This window comes from Cotesia typhae, unplaced genomic scaffold (genome assembly GCF_013202065.1).
Source record: "Cotesia typhae breed Kobodo isofemale line unplaced genomic scaffold, CoteBio_Ctyphae contig_23, whole genome shotgun sequence".
NCBI classification, from domain to species: domain Eukaryota; kingdom Metazoa; phylum Arthropoda; class Insecta; order Hymenoptera; family Braconidae; genus Cotesia; species Cotesia typhae.
The window spans coordinates 376,140-398,460 of NW_027423729.1; the positions used below are offsets into that span (position 1 = coordinate 376,140).

The 22,321-nt window shown below is 28.5% G+C and overlaps 1 protein-coding gene and 1 long non-coding RNA gene across 5 annotated transcripts in view; one reads left to right on the top strand and one right to left on the bottom strand.

Moving 5' to 3' along the window:
* The first annotated feature begins 42 nt into the window (after window positions 1-42).
* Window positions 43-22,321, top strand: part of LOC141524934 (uncharacterized) — a 35,513-nt gene continuing 13,234 nt past the window's right edge. Inside the window, exons 1-3 of one of the 3 annotated variants that reach the window (XM_074239122.1) lie at window positions 43-586; window positions 17,366-17,872; window positions 19,278-19,409. In XM_074239122.1, the coding sequence (XP_074095223.1) occupies window positions 19,392-19,409 (18 nt within the window). In that variant the 5' untranslated portion in view covers window positions 43-586; window positions 17,366-17,872; window positions 19,278-19,391. Of the gene's footprint in view, window positions 587-1,079; window positions 1,208-1,301; window positions 1,604-17,365; window positions 17,873-19,277; window positions 19,410-22,321 lie in introns of those variants that run through there. The other 2 variants (XM_074239121.1, XM_074239120.1) reach the window with 2 other exon arrangements.
* Window positions 1,059-2,204, bottom strand: LOC141524939 (uncharacterized). Of its 2 annotated transcripts, XR_012478772.1 has the most exons (4): window positions 2,065-2,204; window positions 1,789-1,974; window positions 1,574-1,616; window positions 1,059-1,187 (listed from the first exon to the last, which is right to left on the bottom strand). It is a non-coding gene; the product is annotated as an uncharacterized LOC141524939 (long non-coding RNA). The 2 variants fall into 2 exon arrangements; XR_012478771.1 differs by having other exon boundaries at window positions 1,789-2,106.

Below are 22,321 nucleotides of genomic sequence, written 5' to 3' on the forward strand. Positions count from 1 at the left end.
GTTGCGGGGAGTTTTTAAAATAGAAAAACCTCACTAGCGCCACTGTTGCCCTACATATCCGTAAATATACACGTTAGAAACATCTGTGAAAGTGAGCACAGCCTTTGACTGTGTCAAATTGTCCGTGATCCTAACTCTTTTATACACATATACAGAGTACAAACACATTAATATATTACAGTACAGCATACAACGTAGAGCGTAAGAGCGTAGAGTACAAAAGTACGCATCCATATAGGTATAAATTTAGATAAGTGTGTAGATACAGACATTGTTAGTTAGTATTTGTAGTTGAGATCTAGCACGGCGTTTTATTCGTATGGCCCCGAAAAAGATGGCCGCCACGACAGCGTACGGTCGTGATGTTGACGTCGTTCATGGTGTAACCCGCGTCCAATTTACCATTATTATTTTATAATGTGTATCAGTTCGCATAAATAATAATAGTGACAATTGTTTATTAATTAAATGTGTTGTGTTTTGTTGATTTTATAGCAACATTCAAGTATTTCTGTGGATTTGTTAAATTTAACGTTTAATATCAGTGAGGATTTTTAGTGAGGGTGAAGGAAAGCACGACAGTGAGGTGAGTGCCCAGAGAAAGAGAGAGAGGGAGAGAGAAAGAAAGAAAGAGTGAGAGTGTGAGTAGATGAAAATGTATATATATATATATATATATATATATATATATATATATATATATATATATATATATATATATATCCATTAATATGTAGATATTTATGTGTATGTATGTTTTAAAGTAATATACATAATATGTATTATGTATAAGTATAAATGTATGTAATAAGAGAGAGTTACCATAAGATATGTGGGTGTGAGAAAAAACGAGTCAAGGGTGAAGTGTGCTGGTAATGAGCACTCATGTGATTATTTTATTGTTATTATTGCTATTATTATCATTATTATTATTACTACTATTATTATTTTCATAATTATTATTTTTATTATTACTAGGATTGCTGTTATTATCTATTTTTAATTTTCACATGTTTATTTCATAAAAGTCTTATAATAATATTTTTGTTAAGTTCGTACGGAAATGTAAGTTGATGTTTTAGTGGATTATTGTTGAGTTGACCAGATACTTTCGCCCTATCGAAAGTTCATGTCAACGGACGGCCATATTAATCTGGAGCTCCGCCGTCATCGGAGTTTCGGCGGTGCTAAAGAGTGAGAGAGAAAAGTCAGTTGAAAAAAATGTATATACGTGTTTAATACATATATATATATATATATATTATAGTTATTAAATTCAATCATATATGTTTGTTTGACAGAAATATCGGAGCAGAACAAAATGATCTCGTAGAATGAAAAATGTGTATACATATTTTTTTGGAGTGTATATGCAGTGCTCACAATTTGAGAGTGAAAAATAAAATGTATCGCTATGAAATGTTATAAAATGAAAACGGAAATGTGACGACGAAACGGAGTCGACGGTGGTGGTGGCGAGAAAATCTACGTCTCTTGTTTTTCCAAACTTATTCTCGTTACTAACATTGAAAGAAATGGTTGTTTTTATTGATGAATATACATCCTCACTTACCGTCGTTATCTAAATTTCTGGTTATTTTTTGTGAGTATTTGTGCTGAAAGAATTTATTTTTATCATTATTTCTAAGATAAATATAAATACATATATATATATATATATATATAAAGTATTTATGTGTTAGAGATTTACGGAGTAAAGGACAAACTATAAAATTGAACAGAGGAGCATTCACAATTGTAAAAAAGTCTTGGATGTTTCTTTATCACCTATATTTCCTGCTTAAAGCTGTCACCGTCTGTTTTATTTTCCATGTTCGCTTCTGTTGTTTTCCATTTGATTTTATTCTATGCTATTCTATTCAAAAGCATCATTTTCCGTCGGCTCTACTATTATACTGGTAGTCTTACTTTAATGGCCGTATTTTTCACCCCATCAACAACGTAATTTCCTCCCTTTCGATATCAAAATTTATTTTCAAAAGCATTACTCATTAATTTATTTACTATTGAGATTTAGAGTTAAAGTCACATTATTATACATACGAATAAAGTTATATTCATATAGATGCATATATTCTTATATCCACAATTTGTTTGCCACAAAATTCGTTTTACTTGTATCTCGAGCCATTAAGTATTGTGGTAATATTGAAGAAAAAAAAATACGATTTAATGGTTAATAAAAAGTACAACAATTTGGAGATATTGTAGTCTTTACTGTAATATTCGTACTATATACAATATATGGATATAAATATATATAAATGTAACATGAAAGATTTATTTCACTGTTTAATGGATGTTTTTTTTATACATATACTGATAATATTATATTTTATTTTCTACGAGTCACGCTAGTGCAGTAAAAATTATACAATTTTCAATGGCTAGCATTAATCTATCAACTTCTTGTCAAAGATTTTTTTTTTTAATTAATCATCACAAAGTATTTTTTTTTTTTTTAATTCATTGATTTAAAAAAAAAAAAAAACTTTTTCTGCACTTTTTACGTTTAATTCTCCCTCGTATTTACATTTATTATTCTCATTAAATATTTTTCGTTCGCTTTCCATTTGCTCAGTTACATTTTTCATCAGATAAGTTATTTCTTCACCATTCTGAGAAAAATTAAAACCCTTTTCTATTTTTTATCGCATCCTTTACAAACACAACAAATAACACTGGGTACTGTTGAGAAAAAAATTTTTCATTGCATCATGTCGTGGATATTTCGTTACATATACTCTTGCTAGTACCGACTATAACGCTGTGGACAAACCACACCAAAGTCTTGTGGTTTTTCATACCATTTCAAATACCAAATAATAATGAAAGAAGTTTTTAAAATCACCAAAAACTAGGATTTTGTTTCCAAGATAAATTTATAAAATAAATAAAAAGATTTTCTGCCATCGAAAAGCGTAAGACGTATAAGATATTATATAGCCTAGGATTATCAACAAGCCTCAATTTAATCATCAGGATTATAATTTTCTCTTATTATTCATTTCTTGATAGATGTTTGTATCTAATACATAGATATATACATATGAATCCAAACTATTTTATCCGCTATTTGATACACGGTATGTATGATGATGATAAATATGTATATCCATATCTACATCCATAAGTATAATACATGGTATGATATATTATATATTGCATCGTATATTATATATATATAGAAGTAGAGTTGAAGACGTAACTTTACTATTTGTTGGTCGAGATGGAGTAGAAGTTGGGTAGTTACTCTGTGCGATTACTAAGGCGACTACTCAGCATTACTAGACGCTACTATCAAATGAATCGAACTAGGCAAAAGCTATTGAAATACTTTAACCAGAATTGAACGTTTTACTTTGTATTTGGTGTAAAGTACTTGAGTAGTAGTCCAGCAATGTATAGAACTCAATATAGAGGATGTGTAGGTATAGCTTTCTGTCTCTGTACTGTGTCCATGTATATGTATATGTATCTATCCTTACGTTACTTGACACAACTAGCTATCATGACAACTTTTTACTGTTTCTTTCGTTCTTTTTTGTTTAAAGTTATAATAGCTTTAAATCCCTTACTCGGATATGATGTATGGACCTTCATATATGACGTATATGTACAAATATAAAGTGCTCATGTTCTCGACCATTTTTTTTCCTTGGCTGGCATACAATGAACTGAAGAATTACGTAAGCCTGTATGAGTAGAGTACTGAGCTTTAGTTGTTACTTTCTTTAAGCTCTGATGAATCATTTTTATAAAACTTTTTATTATCAATACCCTCTTTTTTATTTATTTTATTATTATTATTATTATATAGTGTGTTCATTCAACGAGTGGAATTCTTTTATACTGTTAAAGTCAACGTAACTTTTTAAAATGAAATTTTATTTAAAAGTTTTTGATTTATTATTCACCTTTGAAGTATTATTATTAAAAAAAACTAATTGAACAAGAAAATATAAAAAGCATATTAAATTAAGCCTTGGCTTGACAAAATAATAATTATATATTTTCAAAATAAACTTGCGGAGAATTTAATTATCGTTTTTAAAACTGCCATTTAATTATTCGTAATTCAAATTTATAATTAAATGATATCTGTTATTGAATTATATATTTTTATTTTTAGTGCTTATTTAAACTTTTATTTAAAAGCCCGTCATTTTATTTTATTTTACAATTATATATTTTTTTTTGTTCTCAAGAATAATTGAGTTAAAATTTTTTGACATATACTATGTTATAATTTAGCTCGTGTACTGATTCACGATAATTACATTTTTTCTGGTCAGACTTAGAAGCTCTACTCGGGTAAAAAAAATAATAAGACGAATAAAAAAGAATAAGGAAGAGGAGGGAAAAAATCTCTTATATGCACTACTATTTTACTCTCGCTTCTATTCGTTATCAACGGCGACGGCTAGACATTATCGGATCTTTCTTTTTCACGCTTTTATGATTTTTTTATTTTTTATTAATTTACATCCTCATCTCTCATTCTATCGATAGACAATACAGTACTCGAGAGTGCTAATTATAATGTATCGATAAAATATATTTCTAAAATGAAAAAACAAAGTTAGTAATAATAATAATAATAATAATAATAATAATAACAACAACAATAAATAATTATACCATGACATTAAATCGATTTTTACTAAAGATATAACAGAAACTAAAGCAATCAAGAGTGATAGATGGGAAAAATTTAAAGAAAGATTGACGAATAAACCATGTTTAATATTAAAATAAAAAAAAATATTTCCATCCACGCGCTGAAATTAATAATACTTTGAATAAGATAAATAATTTTTAGAGTGCATCGCCCATTAAAATATTTAAATTGAGATAAGGATAAAGCTGATTATTTAATAAGCTTTAACACATTTATATTTCTTTATAGATCTTCAATACATATTATTCAGTTACTCTCACTAATAATTAATAGCGATCATAATTAAATAGTTATTCTTAGCTTATAAGCAAAAAGCTCAAATGTGTCAAGTAAAAATTTAATCATTCTATTTTCTTTAAATTTTTATTTTTTTTAACTCTTGTTTTTAAAGTCAATCCTAAAAAAAACACACAAAAAACACACAAAAAAAAATCAAAAAAATATTTTCGCCATACTTAGCTTTACGTTTAACTAAAGAAACTATTTTTTTTTTTTTTTTTTTTTTTTTGACAGAAAAAGTGAAAAATGATCGTTTTAATTTGTAAAGAAAAGAAAAAGATCATTATCGATTCGGAGCCTGGTTTCTTTTATTAAGGAAATTATCTACAGTTGAATTTTTATAACTTTCAAGCTGTCAGGTCTAGAATTCTCAGAATTAAAATTTTTTACAAGATTAGCAGTCGTGAGCCATCAAAATAAACTATACTATCTTTCTTGAAGTTTAATTTAAGTGATTCAAATTTACGAGTGTTTCTTACACAAAAAAAAGTTTAATAATTTATCAAATAAAATCTTATTAATATCAGTTTAAAAATTTTAAAGAAATAATTTCTAAAAATATTTATTTCCTAGTTAATTTTTATCAATATTATTTCTATTTAAAAATAAAAATGTTCCTCAATTTATCATGGGAACATTTAAAAAAAAAATGTGAACAAATGTTGCAATAGTCAGTTGCTGGTTTTAAAATTTTAGAGCCATACATATTAAAAATAACATAAACCATTATTTGGATTATTATAAATTATATAAAAAATTATTATGAATGTATAGCAGTGTCTGATCATCTCTCGAGCACATAGATGATGGCGTGACGCTGTATGCGACACGCAGGCAGGCAGGGCTAGTGCATATGTTCCCGGACGGCGTACACTGATGACGCCATGTGTTTCCAGCTGGTGAAGAGGGTATAGTGCAGCAGGAATGTAAGGGGAATATAGAGGAGGTTGTTGCTGGCACGGTGGGCGATAGATACAGTCAACAGTAAACAGGGTTGCAGTTGTAGTTGTAGTTGTAGTTGTAGTTGTAGTTATAGCATTATATTTACACTACACTAGACTACACTACACCGGTAGATATATTATATAGCGGGTAAGTAAGCAGCGTAGTGGGCGAATAGAACGGAATGGAATAGGAAGCTGAGAGCGGAGAAGTTAGGGGGCAGAGGGTAGAGGGTAGAGGGTGGGCTCGGAAAATGGGGAGTAGAGTAGATGAGTGAGAAGAGACGTGTGGGGGTTGAAGGGCGAGCTCGACCCTGGGGATAGTACGAGTACGAATATAAGCACGCGTGGGGATCTTTCGCGAGGAGTAAAGAGACAGCGTCAGGAAGTTTTGGGGCAAGGAGGGACGTAGAGGGATATAGAGGGACCTCGAGGGGAGTTCGGGGTTGAGAAAGCACAGGGAAGGCTACGAGAAGAAAGATAGTACGATGAGTTACCACTGGTCGGAGTGAGCTAGTCAGTCGAGAATGTGAACGAGGGATGGAGCGAGACAGAATGGGGTAAGAGTAAGAGTAAAGGAAGGGGAACAATTGGGCGGTTGGAGTTTGCGTGATTTACGGTTTCACGATTCTACGATTTACTTTTACTCTCTACTCCCACCCCTAGTCCACGTGAGTCTTAGTCTCGACCCCGGTGATTTTTATTTTGTTTTTAAGGGAAACATTTTTTTTTTCTTTTCATTTTTTATTTTATATACTGTTAGAGAAATGTTACCGCACGGAGTTAAAAAGCCTTGTTGTCTACCGCGAACACAAGAGAGCTCATTTTGAGCGGTTTACAATCTCTGGGAGTCGAGCAGATTCTGATGCTTCTTCTGATACTGAGGGTTTAAAATTTTGCCAGCGTCAGCCGCTGAAATACCACAAGCGTATTCCACCACCGTAAAATGTCAAGTCGAGACTCTTGGTGTCGCATTTACGCTTTTCTAGCTTATTTTCAAATGAAATATCTTGTCTCTCTAGTACATTTTACAATAACAGTACATATTATCTGCCGTTGTATTGTGTGGATATAGATATATATATATATATATATATATATATATATATATATATATATATATATATATATATATATATATATATATATATATATATATATATATATGTCTTACGTATTGGATTTTATAGACTTATATATGATACTAAGACTCTAGGTACACTGATGTTTATGTTTATTATATAATCTCACTTCACCACGCAGACTTAAAGGGGACCTTACCACGTGTTTTGATATTAGGGTAACTTATGTGTCTTTTTTATTCTATTTTCTCAACGGTATTCCTATTCTGTTATTCACGTATCATATTTAGTATAAACCCTCCTGCGTTTTTCGGTATTTGGGCTTGCTGTTGAAAGGATATCTTTAAATTCCAGGCACGTATTTTTTTTCTCTCCTACTTTTTATTTTTTAATATTTCTTTTTGCATTATTTTTATTAAATAAACGTAAAAATATATTTTTATTAATTATTATTTTTAGAAAAATTATTATTGTTGTAATAATAATAATAAAATTATTTTTTCAATTTCATTTGAAATTAAATTTGGTTCATATCTATCCTTGCGTAATACTTCTCATATGTGATATTTGCTTTATCAGATTCTTCTCGACGCAATCATTTCTTCGGATAATATTTATTAGAATCTATGAATAAAGAAACGAAGACATGAAAGAAATAAAATAATAAGAAATAGTAGTAATAATAACAATAATAAGAAAAAGTAAAAAATTAGTGTTGGAGGAATCTCGGACATTGTCTTGATTCTTGACGTAGATCAATTCATCTTTTTGCTCGTATACAATTCACAATCCACTGAAAAACAATGAACACTTGTTTTTTAGAAATGTGTGTATGATATCACATGTCTTATATAGTCGGTAGCCTTGCGCTATTTTTCGCATATTCCTCCACCACTTTCTACCCTCGCGATACTCATTCTGACCGACGTTCTGTATTGTCTTTTAAAGTCCTTGATGAAATCGTACCTTTGCGAGATATTTAACGACTGCCTTGAGGGCCTTGATATTGGACTTGTCCATTTTCAAGGGAACAGATGACATCTGGCTTTTCTGTATTTCTTATCCTCTTCAATGACATTTTATTTTATTTCATAATAGCATCCCGCCAAATTTGCCAAATCGGTTAAATAATTTCGGAGCCTATTCAATGCAAAAAAACAATCCGATCTTTTCTATTTATAATATTAGTAAAATTATATCGTACATAAAATATAATATTGAAAAAAAATTTATTTTTTTTTGTTAGTCTGATTCTGCATTTCTAATATTCAACTGAAAATTAAAACCAATTGGAATTTTATTATTTTCATTCCCTCATTCGTTGGTTTTTTATCGTATCAGATATCGATTTCGGTCTTGAATTTCGCTCACTGACGGTACCATGTAACTTTTAGCTGTCGACGTCGCATCGATACGTATATTTATATACAAATAACTACCGGATAACTGATGGAATTTAATAATTGAAATATATAGTTTCTAAAGGTTACAACACAGTGCAAAAAAATAATCAGAAAATTCAAACAGATTTCATTGTTATTTTTTTCCATTTTTTATTTTTGCCATAACTATTATACTTTTATTTCCACTGTCATATATATATATATATATATATATATATATATATATATATATATATATATATATATATATATATATATATATATATATATATATTGGGTGGGTCAAAAAAATCGAATAATTTATTTTTGACTTTATACTCTGAAAAATAGGTTCGTAGACACCTAAAAAGAATTCTCTCCAAGTATAAGCTCTTAATTATAACGGGAAGGTCCTCCGCTTTGCGGGTTTCTATTTTTTCGAATAATCAGATAAAAAAATTTATATCTCGCTTCCAACTGCTTGGAAAAATATTCCATGGCATAGATTTTGTGAGAAATTGAATGCTTTACAAAAAGGTCTCTTATGACTTTTTCAAAAACTCAACCGATTAAAAGATATTCATAGTTGAAGTTTGGCTATTTTAAGGAAAATATTCGTTTTTATTATGAATTTTATAAGTCGATGAAAAAAATTATTTCGGATTGCGGAACTCATGATTTTGTAGGAAATTTACTGCTCTACAAAAATGGTCTCTTATGATTTTTTGATTAAGTGAAGCCGTTACGAGATATTCATCGTCAAACATTAACGAATATCAATATTTCCAGTTTTTGATCAATAATTCGATAAATTTTAATTTAAACTATGAGTTTCAGGAAAATTTACATAAATTTGAGTTTCGATCGATAAAGAAATGTTATAAACAATTTTTTTAATATTGTTTTCAGTCTTGAGCTTGTTTGATTGCATTAAAACAAGAAATTAGAGCATTTTTTTCGACATATAGCCAATGATTAGTTTAATTTGAAGTGAATGACATATTTCTTTGTCAAATTTAATATGAAAAGTATTGAATCAAGTGAGAAACAACCAGTATTTAACTTTTTTATAGATAAATTTTTTATTAAATTATCAATTGCAATATAATTGTCTATATTTTTAACATAACAGTACGCTATTACTATAAATAATTTCTTTTATTACAATTTGGGAATGTTTTTTGATGTTCTTTGACAACTTGCAATAAGTACTGGAATTGTTCTTCATTTTTGTCAAGCATTGATTATATTCACTGACTAATGCAACAGCTCGCTCTGCTGAATCATTGACAACTTTTAGTTGTTGAAAGTATTCTTTATTTTCGAGATAACTCTCATTAGTAGGCCATAATTCAACATCGATATCAAGAAAGTCATACGGTAGATCGAAGATTTTGAAAAGATTTAATGACTTTTTAGACACAAAGTCACTCAGAGTTCTCTGCGCCAATGAATTCAAATCTTTTTAGCAATTACAAATCTTTTAGCTTTAGAATCTGTACCTTCACGAGTATTAACAGCTTCAACAATACTTTTTTTACTTCTAATGGAACGCCATCGTCAAACAGTGATAAAATGGCAAGTTCATCGCTCAAATACCATAAGTGCGAAATCATTTTTTCACACGTAGCTGAAGAAATCAAAGGATTGATATGTTTGTACTCAATAAATTTTTCATAAACTGCAAGTCATGATAAGCAGCAGTTGTTGCAGAAGTTGATGAAAACCAAGCTTTTAAATACAATGTGACTATAAAAATACAGAAATGACGAAGACCATGCAATTCTTTCTGAGAGAGTTTGAATTCATCTCTGAATAGATACATTTTCAAACTATAAATGGCCTTAGCCATCCATCTAGCATGATGAACAGCACCAGGACGTTTGAAAGAAATCTTTTCTTGAGGCATTTCTCCAAGGAAAATCAATGATAATTCCAATAATTCTTTATAATCATCTCGGGGTTGTAGTAACTATCAAAAATAAAAAATTTGTCAAAAATAACGAAATTTTTATAATTTAAATCACAGTTAAATATATATATATATATATATATATATATATATATATATATATATATATATATATATATATATTATTCTCTGATATTTATAACTTTTTTTAACAAATTTTGTCCTGAAGAGTACGTACCTGTAATAAAAAATGGAAATATATTGCAATAAAATAAAATAACTTTGTTAGATGGCATCGATATTTCTTCTAACTTATTTATCTTCTGTAAACTTTAATAAATATTTTTGCAATAGATCTCCAATCTACATATATATTGCTTGGTTCGTTTCCTCAAAGACGTCACGGCTAAATGAACGTATACCGTACAGAAGTAATGTAGTTTTAAAATGACATTACATTATGCTTTTATTCCTTGGTTATTTTTTTTTATAATTTTCAATGTATATGTATATAGAACATATGATTATTATAATTATTATTATATTACTATACGGAGACCACAGGAAATAAAATGCAATGAAAGAAAAATTAAATGAAAGAGAAATGTTGCAATGCTTTTGCTAAATGGAACACACAAGTCAGAAGTCAAAGTAAAGAGTTGAGTACTGAGGAGAGTGTGCTGTATTATAATAGTTGTTATATTATTCAGAGTAAAACATATAATATATATCTATGTATATATAGAAATATTAAACAAAACTGGTACAATAGTAGAAAATAAAAGTGGGTGGTAATGAGAATTTTGCTGCCACGAAAAAAGAATTTAGAGAGAAGGATAAATAAAAGCTACAACAAACACAACTGACTTCCTTGCATTTCAAATTGAGGGACTCGAAACCATACTATGTATATATATAAAATCCAACAACTTTATAGTTACTCCATGGATAAGAGAATAAATAATGTATGTGGCAAAGAATAAATTACCATACTCGGATTGAAATTCATACATATATATATATATATATATATATATATATATATATATATATATATATATATATACAACTTTTTTTTTCATCATGAGAGTAGTAATGAGTTACTTTGTATTCCCTAAAGTATTTTTATCCGTACGTATATTTTTATTCATTACGTTTATATACGTATGTGTTTTAATTACCACCGATAAAAATTGAACATATGATTGAAATAAAAGGACAGATATCTGGATTTAAATTTGAACACTCAAAAATCATTTGAATAATTGAAAAAAAAAAAAATAAATAAATAAAAGTATATTTGAGTAGATTAAATACCGCTGGGAGAAGTAATATATCGCGCAAATATTAAAACTCATTCGTCATTTATGCTGATAAAGCTTCACAAGTGTTTTGGGAAGCTCATTAACATCCACAATCATGTAATCACAAGGGAACAGAAAATACTTGGATCGCAGTCTAGTCCAGGGTTAATCGCATGTTGGTTACCAGTTGAAGAGAGAAAGGGAAAAAAGCTCTAGAGAGAGGAAGAGAGAGCTAGCTTGAGGTTTTGAATCAGAAAGGTTTGAATGTACTAATGCAATGTGGATAGGATAGCAAAGTTGTAGAGCGATAAGTTCTAAGTCTCCGAACAAATTTCGTAAGTTTGTTCCCCAACTTTTACTGTTACTGTCACATTCTGTCGTCTCAGCCAGAACTCATCGCTTTTAAAGTGTCTGAGTAATCTTTTCTAGATGAATTTATTTATTTTTCAAATTAAATTATTAGTTTAGTTTGTCATAGAAAAAATATATTATTTATTTATTTATTTTTAATTGAGGAATATAGAATTAATTATTCATTATTTTTGGGCAGTTAGAGTAAATTATCATTCCAGGTGTTTGGGGTAATAAAATACATAGTCACACTTCAACGTGGTCTGACCCTTGCATGTGGCACGCGACATAGCCGAAAGTCACAGTGACCGCCCCTCTTATTCTTTCATGGTATATATGTATGAGTGTCTCTTTTAATGCACATACACACATACATTTGTAATGAATGTCTGCACAAAGTACAAATGTACAATGTTATGCTTTTGTTAACGGTATATTGTATATATATATATATATATATATATATATATATATATATATATATATATATATATATATATATATATATATATATATATATATATATATATATATATATATATATATATATATATATATATATAATATGAAGGAGAGAAGACTCTGATTTTACTGGGACGTATATAATTCGCACGTGACCCTAGACGCACTTTCATTTTATTTAACTGCGCTTCTGTGGAAGCTCACCGTGTAACTGGGTTACCCTTTGACCATGCCAATTTACTTTTTTTCAAGTGCCAATAGTTTTGCTTCGAAAAATTTACATGTTTTTATCTTCTATGTAGAACCGAGTACTCGGTCCTCTATTTTTGGAAGACTTGTTTTTTTTTTTTTTTTATTTTTTTTTTTTTATTTTGTCACAGCTAGATATTTGTCTAATTTTAGATTTGAAAAACAAAAGGCTACCCTAAAAACACTTGAATTATAGTAAAAATTTTAATTAAACTTGAAAAAGTCTTTCTGGTTTAATTAAGGCACATCAAATCAACTAAAAAATTTTTATATAATGTTTTCTTCGAAAGCTTACTTTAATTATTTTAAATCCAATTGCTATTCTTACATATTTAACATTTCATTAACTGAAATCTAGCCAAACGACACATAAAATTTAAATTTTCACAACCCACATCCCTTTTCATGAAAAATAATTAAAATTGTAAATATCTGGGAAATGCACGTGTACTCTCACATTCAAGTTACCATCTATCGTTCTTTTTTTCGTTCTTCCTCTTTTTGAAAAGTTTTTTTTTATCTTTCCATTGAGCACTAACTATAGGATTAAGTGCTCTCATGAAGACTCAACACACGCTCAGACTCTCGCTCACCCTCGTGTGACGTTACTGTGTGCTTCGAGGTGGAAGAAAAAAAAAAACGACGGATATCCGTTAAGTTTTCGCTTCTGCAAGGGTTGAATGTTAAAGGGCAAATTTTAAGGGTTAATACATTTTACCTCTAACAGGTGGATAAAATAAATAATTAATCACAGTAATATTATATCAACTATTAATTATAATCTTGACTTAAATAAACTCAAAAATTTAATTTTAAAATACGTAAGACATAAAAAAAAAAAAATCTCAAAAAATATGAGATAGTTTTTTGAATTTTTAAAATAATTTTATTGATGTCTCAATTTTTATTTTTATCGCGATATTTCGATAAAAATCTAATTGCCGTATTGCGATCATGTCGGGTAGTTTTTTTATTGCGAACAGAACACTATGTGTACTATAAGTACACAGTCTATCATTCTATAGATATATTCATATAACATACACACATCATAAACGTGGACGCGGACGTGGACGTGGACGTGTAGATGTGAATGTGTATATAAATGGGTTTATACAGCAGCAGAAAATGATAATTGGCAATTATCAAGCGTTACTGAAATTACGGCAATTTCATTTTCTCAGTATTTTAACTGTTTTGATATAAACGTTAAACTTCCTGAAGTAGTGTACTTGAAAAAAAAAAACATCCCTTAACCGTTAACTAAACGGAGTAGAAATTTATAAACAATTATTTTAAAAATTTAAATCAAACGAAAAGCACAATCAAACGAAAAAGCTTGAAAAAAAGATTAATTTTTATACTGTCTGTTTAATTTGAACTTCGGTATTTCGAACCAACCTTAAAGAATATATACCCTATCTATAACTATATATAACAATGATAGAGCTTTTTCTATTCGGTTTTCTATTTTTCTACTCGTACATCGTAGGAGCGTTGAATAAGGGCGTGCCCCTGCTTCTCCCCTTATATTGTTGTGTATACATAGGTTTATATGTATATAAGTAGGTACACAGTCGGAGAATATGCGCAGCACTCGCATTTCCTACATTGTTTTGTAATGACCAAGAAAACTAAACACCCAAATTCCATATAATAAAGTTCAAATTTATAAATTTATAAATGTCAAATAAATTTTCTCTTTATCCTTTAATCTTTTGTCATTCAAATATCCGTATATATATTAACACCTAGAAAAAAATAAATGATAAAGGATTCTTGATCATTTTTGAAACTATTTGAAATAGTTCTTTTTTTTGTTGCTCTACATCTTGAGTTATTAATAGTTATTTATATCCATTAATAAATCATCAAATAAATCTATTGGTTTATAAAAGAAAAAATCAATCAATAGTTACTCAAAAATAAACAAACGTTATTTAATATAATATTCTAATAAAGGAGAACCTGTATGCTTTACCTCGTTTTCGCACAATTCGACATAAAAATAAAACTTTAGCAATGCAAATGTGACATTCAATTATTGGAGAAAACGCCTCTTGTATTTTACTTTCCTCAACTCTATTCGGTTGTACGCTCTTGGTATATGCCTCCAAGGTATACAAAACATCTAAAATAACGGAAAACTGAGAAAAAATAAGAATTAAAGTATAAATATAAAATCTCCAGAATAGGAATGAAAGAGAATAATAAGTAATAAAAAATAAGAAATATATAACGAATGCGCCCTTGATATATATATATATATATATATATATATATATATATATATATATATATATATGTATATATATCCGCGTTGCCAAGTAGCCCGTTTACTTTTTTCTGCGGGAAAAATGAATGGCAATTATTTTTCATGAAAGTTACTACGAGAAAGAAAAAATAAGTCTGGTCGCAAACCTCAAAGTATACTCACGTCCGGTAAAAAAAGTTTTTCCTCAGAGTTGCTCTCGAACCCAAAACTTTTTCCGCTCTTTTCTTTACTCTTTTTTTTTTTTACATTTTTTTTTTATATTTTTATTTTTTTAGTATACAGTTATAGTTGATAAAAAAAATATACTCTTAAGTCTTTAGCAAGACATCAGGTTTCACACGCAATACAAAATCCCCTCATAACTATACTACCCCATATCGCTATTCTCTTCTACCCTCCATTCTGAATCAGAAGCCGTAAATACACTAGTACCATATCTAAATACAAGAATATATGTGTGTATATGTGTATGAGATATATTGTGTTAAATAGTGAGTATGTAGTCTAGTCATATCTCCATACATCGCTTGCATTTGCCTTGCCTCAAAAGATTTTACTTTGCGTACGTGATATAAGCGGTATTCTGTGTATAACGTCATCTCTATGTCTACATCTACGTCTGCGTCTATATCTATGTCTATGTCACTATAGTATTAGTCGGATCGCAGACGAGTAGATGTGTTGAATTATACAAGCGATAAATACACAACGCCGGAAAGGAACACTCCGACGTTCGTGCATCTACATATGATTTCCGATCACGTATGCTAGAAAATTTGTTGATACGGTTGAGTTAACTCTTATCTGAAGATAAAGATAAAGAGCAGTAGAAATGAGATTAAATAAAATGAAATTATATGAAATGGAATATATAAATGTATGCATGTAAGGATGAGAGAAAACTAATTAGCGCAAACCTCGTCTCTACGTCCGCAACTTAATGAGGGATGAAAAGAGAAAGATGGCGGACCAGATGGAGCGTATATTATTTCAATGTAAATTGTTACTGTAAGCACAAGTCCAATATATCTCGACACATACTTTTGTTCTCCTTGATTAAACATTTATGCAATCCAAGTATAAATGTTAGACTACTCTACCTTCATTTTGTCTTCGTTAATTCTATTTATTTATTAATTAGGCTAATTTTCAATGTCTTGTTTTTCGTCATGTAATGATAACTCGCCAAATGCTGTATTAATTAATTTATTCGCTAGTTATCCAACCATTCATCGATGACAAAACGGTCATTCATAATTTATTATTTTTACTTTAACTATTAAATATCAGAATGTAGTATAAAAACTTTTTTAACCGCTAGCATTGGATATTTTTTTTTAATATACTTTATCAAGTTTTAGATCAAGGTGTATTTATGAAATTATTAGATAAGGTTGTAGTGATTTTATGAGTGTTTAATTATAAAATAAAATTAAAAGTTTGTAGAAAAAAAAAAGTAAAAGAGGATCAGCGAAATATATGTGTAAAACGGCTTAACTGGTACTTGTATAGGGTTGAGAAAAAAAAATCCATATATATATATATATATATATATATATATATATATATATATATATATATATATATATATATATATATACGTAAAATAAAATAAAAAGAGCAAAAAGATGAGAGCTTTTGCTCTTGGGCTCGTTACGAAATTGCGAAGAGAGGATCGAGTCATCTTTTTCCACTGAGAAAACATAGAGAGAAATATATATATCTAGTAAAAAATAAATGGGGAAAGAGAAAACTCGATTGGAGAAAGAATAAAAATAAAAAAAAAAATCTCTTTATATATATATATATATATATATATATATATATATATATATATATATATATATATATATATATATATGTATAGATACAGACGATTCCGTCTTACGCTCTGTTGAACCGTCTTCTTCATTATTTACTATATGTTCTAAAGGATTGGTCATAATAGAAATTTTTTATTGAAGAATAATACGATGATTAAAGTTAATAAGAAAATAAACAAAAACAATAATAAATACGGATTTTATTAAATAGCAGTTTTAATAAATATTAGTCCTATTAGTAATTGTAATAACGTTTGAAATTTTTTTAAGCTTAATTATAACTAATAATATTAATGAATACTGATTGAAAAAATTAAATTTATTCAAGAGGAAAAATCTTGAATCAAGAGAATCATTAAGAAGGAGTTGATGATCTTAAATTAAGCAAAAAAATTCGTGAACTGAGAAATTTATCTTAAGTTAATTCTAGTTAGTTCAAGAATTTTTTTTTTTTAGCCAATGTCATTTTTTGATAAGTGTATGACGTTAACAATCAGAAAAAATTTCATTTACTAAAAACTGATTTTATACTATGAACATAAATAATGATAATAATAATAATAATTGAAAAAGTAGTGATTAAAGCTTTTTTGATAATTACAGAAGTTCGAGTGGCTGAAGGGACGGAGGAAGTAAGGGTCTGCAGGGAATTGAAACCGCAGGAAGAAACAAGTTGTGAAAGAAAAAAACGAAGAATTGTGAATTACGTTCAAAGGATAGGATATTATTGGTTATAGAAAATACTTATTGGCAGTCTGGAGTCTCAGAGGATAGGAGGACATAGCTGGCGTTTAACATTTAAGCGTAGTTGCTGATGTCCGCCACGAGTCCTGTTATTGTAGCTCCTGGACGGTGCTCGCGGCCACGAGACACACCGGGCTCCACAATCATCAACTTTAAGAACAATCACACTGATTCGTCAACAGTGCTTAGGTTGCCGCCACTGCTGGGGCCGTGCCACAGCTATTATTGGTTAATTCCATCTCTAAAGCCCTCAATATTATTCAAATTATTAAATAATAAAAATTATCACGGAGTACAGTCGCTGACATACTTAAATTGCATACGATACGACTCTGAATGTCTTCGCACATCCAAAAGTCGTGCGTGGTAAGAATTATTATCATTACTACTATTTTTTTTTTTTTTTTTTTTTTTTTTTGAATATTTTTATTATTTTATAGCTTATTTAAAATTTTCAATTTTTTAAACTTTATTTTACTCGCAAGTAAAAAAAAAAAAATTAACAAAGTGAGAGAGAGATTTTAGATTTTTTTTTTTTTTAAGTTTAAAAAACTGAAAAGAGAATGAGTCGTAAAGAGGGAAAAAAAAACGTGAGAAAAAAAAATTAAAGAAAATAACGTTGCGAATTGCCGAATTTACCGAGTTGGCAAACGTCGTAGTTTTCAAACGGACGGACTCTCGACGAGCCCGAGACGAAAAGTCTTATGTTCGGTGAAACTTTTAGAATGAGAAAAGTTAACGAAAAGTTCAATTGATTTTACTGGTAAACAACTGAGACAACAAATGATGATTATGATGATGACAATAATAATTATTTTTGCTATTATTATAGTGGTAATACTTGATGTGTACGTTTATTTTCTCACTTTTTATTTTCTCTGAAACTAAAAACTCTTTTATATATTTATTGCACGTGATATATAAAAGACAAATAATAAATATAATTTTTTCTCTCAACTTTGTTGAATTTTTTCATTTGTATTGACAGTTTTCAGTTGTCACTATATCTAATCTGGAGAATAAATTTATACATTTTTGTTATTTTTTCTAATTCAACTTGAAAGTTTTCTCGCACTACTACTTTCTGCATCAAAAAGATGGAACATTACACACATACATAGACACAAATGCACCATTGAAGTACTCTAAAATTGTTGGTTATTTTCTTTTGAGAGTAACATAAATTCGCCCTGAACTTTAAAGGAATCAAAATGAATAAAAGTAAAAAATGATCATTTTTACGTAGATTACTTTATTTTATTTTATTTTATTTATTTTTTTCTTCAATCATTATTCTATTATTTTTACTTGTGATCTCTGGTGAACTATTGATTTATTCTTGAGTTAAATGAAATAAAACGAGAAAGAAAATAAGAAGGAAAAAAGTAAAATTAATCGAAAGAAAAGCGTGTAGCGCTGCCTGAGTTTAACTTAAAAGGATATTTTAAATTTAAAATCCCAATGACATTAAATCGAATTTAATAAAAAATGGAGTTGAAAAAATAAATATGCATCGGCACATTGAGTGAATTGTAAAAGATGGATGAGTTTTAAGTCTGCACTACATAAATAAAAGAGATATAGTCTAGGTCTGGGGAAAAAAAAAGCTAAAACCAAATAAATGTCATCTATTTATCATTTTAATCATCTCGACTTGTAACTTAGGCTTGTTTATTTCAACTTATTATTGTTTCTGTAATTTTGTTGAATGATAAAAAACAAAAATTCTTGTCGATTCAATCTTAAAAATTTAGTCTATGTTTTTTTATAGCGTAATCTCACTAAAGGATTGGACGGCTCATACAATGGATTATCATGGTAAAATAAGAAGGCAGCATTTACACCGCAAGAAAATAACTACGTACACAAAACAATCATCATTATAATGGTCCCATTTTTCGCGGTAGGCATTAATATATTTTTTGTTTTCTTCTGTTTGTTTTTATTTTATTTTTATTTATTTATATTTTTTTCTCTATAAACTCTTCATTTGTTATTGTTTCAAAATTATTATTTTACATTTTATTGTCTACTGTTATTATTAAAATTACTTCAAGAGCTAGATAAGTAACCACTTGAGCAAAACGAAAAATAAAAATATCTCTATCGTGAATTATAAATGATGATACTAATAATAATAAAAATAACTCAGTAACATTGTATTGTCAATATCTTACTGTTAATACAGTTAATTCTGTGTAAGTTAATACATTGTTGGAATTCCTCAAATATAATTATAAAGTCAACGAAGCTTGAATTAGTGAGGATCTGAATTTGGTATTTCATTTCCAAATACAAAGTTGTCAACTAAAGCACGAGTAGTACAACTTGGATGAGCAGTCGTAAGCATTGAATACGACAAACAGTAAACACTAGTTCCGGTAATTTTACTCTCATCTCAACAAATTTTCTTATCTCTTACTCTCTTGCTCTTCCATCCTCTTCCATCCACCTTATCATTCTATTCACTTTCAAATAATATAATACATCTCTCAGTACACATTTATATATGTATACTGTATAAACCGTAGCTAGTGTACATACTCACACAGTATTTGCTGTTTAGAATTTGTCTCTTGTTCTGTTCACTCTGCTTGTGAACTCAATACTCTATACCGTTGGTGATTCCCGGGGTATAAATTTCGCTAGCTTTGACGCACTCATGTTTTCTCTAGCAATTCATTATTTTCCTCTAAAGTAAGCAGATCTGTCTTCTTCTGGTTGTAGAATTTTATATTACTTATGGCTATTTTACTCGAATGTAAATAACCAGCCAGTTACTTGTGTGTGTGTGTGTGTGTGTGTGTGTGTGTGTGTGTGTGTGTGTGTGTGTGTGTGTGTGTGTGTGTGTGTGTGTGTGTGTGTGTGTGTGTGTGTGTGTGTGTGTGTGTGTGTGTGTGTGTGTGTGTGTGTGTGTGTGTGTGTGTGTGTGTGTGTGTGTGTGTGTGTGTGTGTGTGTGTGTGTGTGTGTGTGTGTGTGACTACTGTTAGGTCACCTACGAATCTTGATTATGATGGTTTCGCTGGATATCGATTATCGATTAGCAAAGTGTACTCGGTTATTCATGCTATTCCAATAATGGCTATCTCGACGTTGTGCAATGTGCAACATCTATAAATTCCCTTCCTATTCTCTATTTTAGTTTACCTCGGTCAAGATTGCACCAATAAATTTGATTATTTCAACGTTTGATTTTCTACAATATTTTTTATTTTTATCATTTTTTATTTATTCACAAAGTTTGTTACATTGTTAATCCACTAATTGTTGCTATTCACCGCTTATTAATATTTTCATTGTTATTTAGATTTATTTTACAGAAAAAAAATAACAAAATAATGCTTTGTGCACTGCAAAACAATTCAATGGTAATATGAATTACTGTTACTAATTAATTTTTTTTTTTTTTTACTATCATTTACTCATGTCTAATTATCTTCTGCCGTGTATTTGAATAATCCGTTATCATTCATTTTATTGAAATATATAGAAATATTATGCAATATTTTATTTTTTTCACTGACGCAAGTAATTAAATCTGCGCTAAAAAATTTTATAAAACAGTTTTAATTTAACTTATAATTATCCTAGATATAATTAAAAAAAAAAAAAAAAATCATAAAGACATGAAAAAAGTCATTTAAATTCTAATTAAATTTTTATTCATAGGGCATAGAACATAATTTTAATATTTGTCCTTTTTATTAACTGTTATTGTTATTATAATAATGGATGTTAATAGTTATAATAATAATGAGCAGAAATTCATTATCTATGATTAATTAAATTTATAAATATTTTTTATTAATTAATATTGTCGTTCATATTACCATTCAGTTTTACTTTTTATTGTTAATGGAAATCCCCTGCGTTTTTTCAAATATACTGAAAATTCATGGACCAGTATACATCCGTAGATCCGAATATAATACACAAATAAACTAGTTATATAGTTGGTACTTAAAATAGTTCACCAGAATATTGCTATCAGAGATAACAGATGAGTTAAATATTTATATAAAAATACTTATGTATATCACCAAGTGAAAAATGTTATTTACATAGGAAAACTTTTTATTTTTATTCAATTAGTTTTACCGGTTAAATTATTCCTCGAGTAGGCAGCATTATTTATTTTGTGAGATAACGTTTTTGATATTTAATTTTATTACACGATGTAGTTTACTAGAGCGGTAAAAATTATATTTATTTTAGTAAGTTATAATTAATATTTACCTATTTAAATTTAGATTTTATACTTTATGAGCCACCGAAAATATACGTGTAATTAAAGTGACATTTTATCAGCCAGTAATTTAATTATTACTATGAAAAAATACTTAAGTCTTTTTTATTTAGTAGTACTTTTATGGAGCCAAATTATTATAATTAAAACTCGCTTTATTTGTATCACTTTTTACATTTAGCGTTTTACGCATATGATTTATTTATTTTTTTTTATGCTGTAAAAAAAAAAAAAATAAAAAAGGGTAAAAGAGAATTTTTATTTTATTTTACAATTTTACCGATAGAAAAATATTTTACTGCAACAGTATAAAACTAAGCTTAAATTTTTTATGAGTAAAAAAGTTTCCAGATAAATAGTTGATTGGGATTAAAAATTGTAATATAACATCAATACATTCGTTAAATTTTATACAACAAAGAATTTATTTACATCGTTATATTTCGCAACAACCTTTCGTTAAATTGCACTATCGAGTTATCGAATATATTAAAATATTTGATGAAATAAAATTTGATTTATGTAATTTAAAATGATAATATTTATGATACAGCCTTTTAATCAGTAT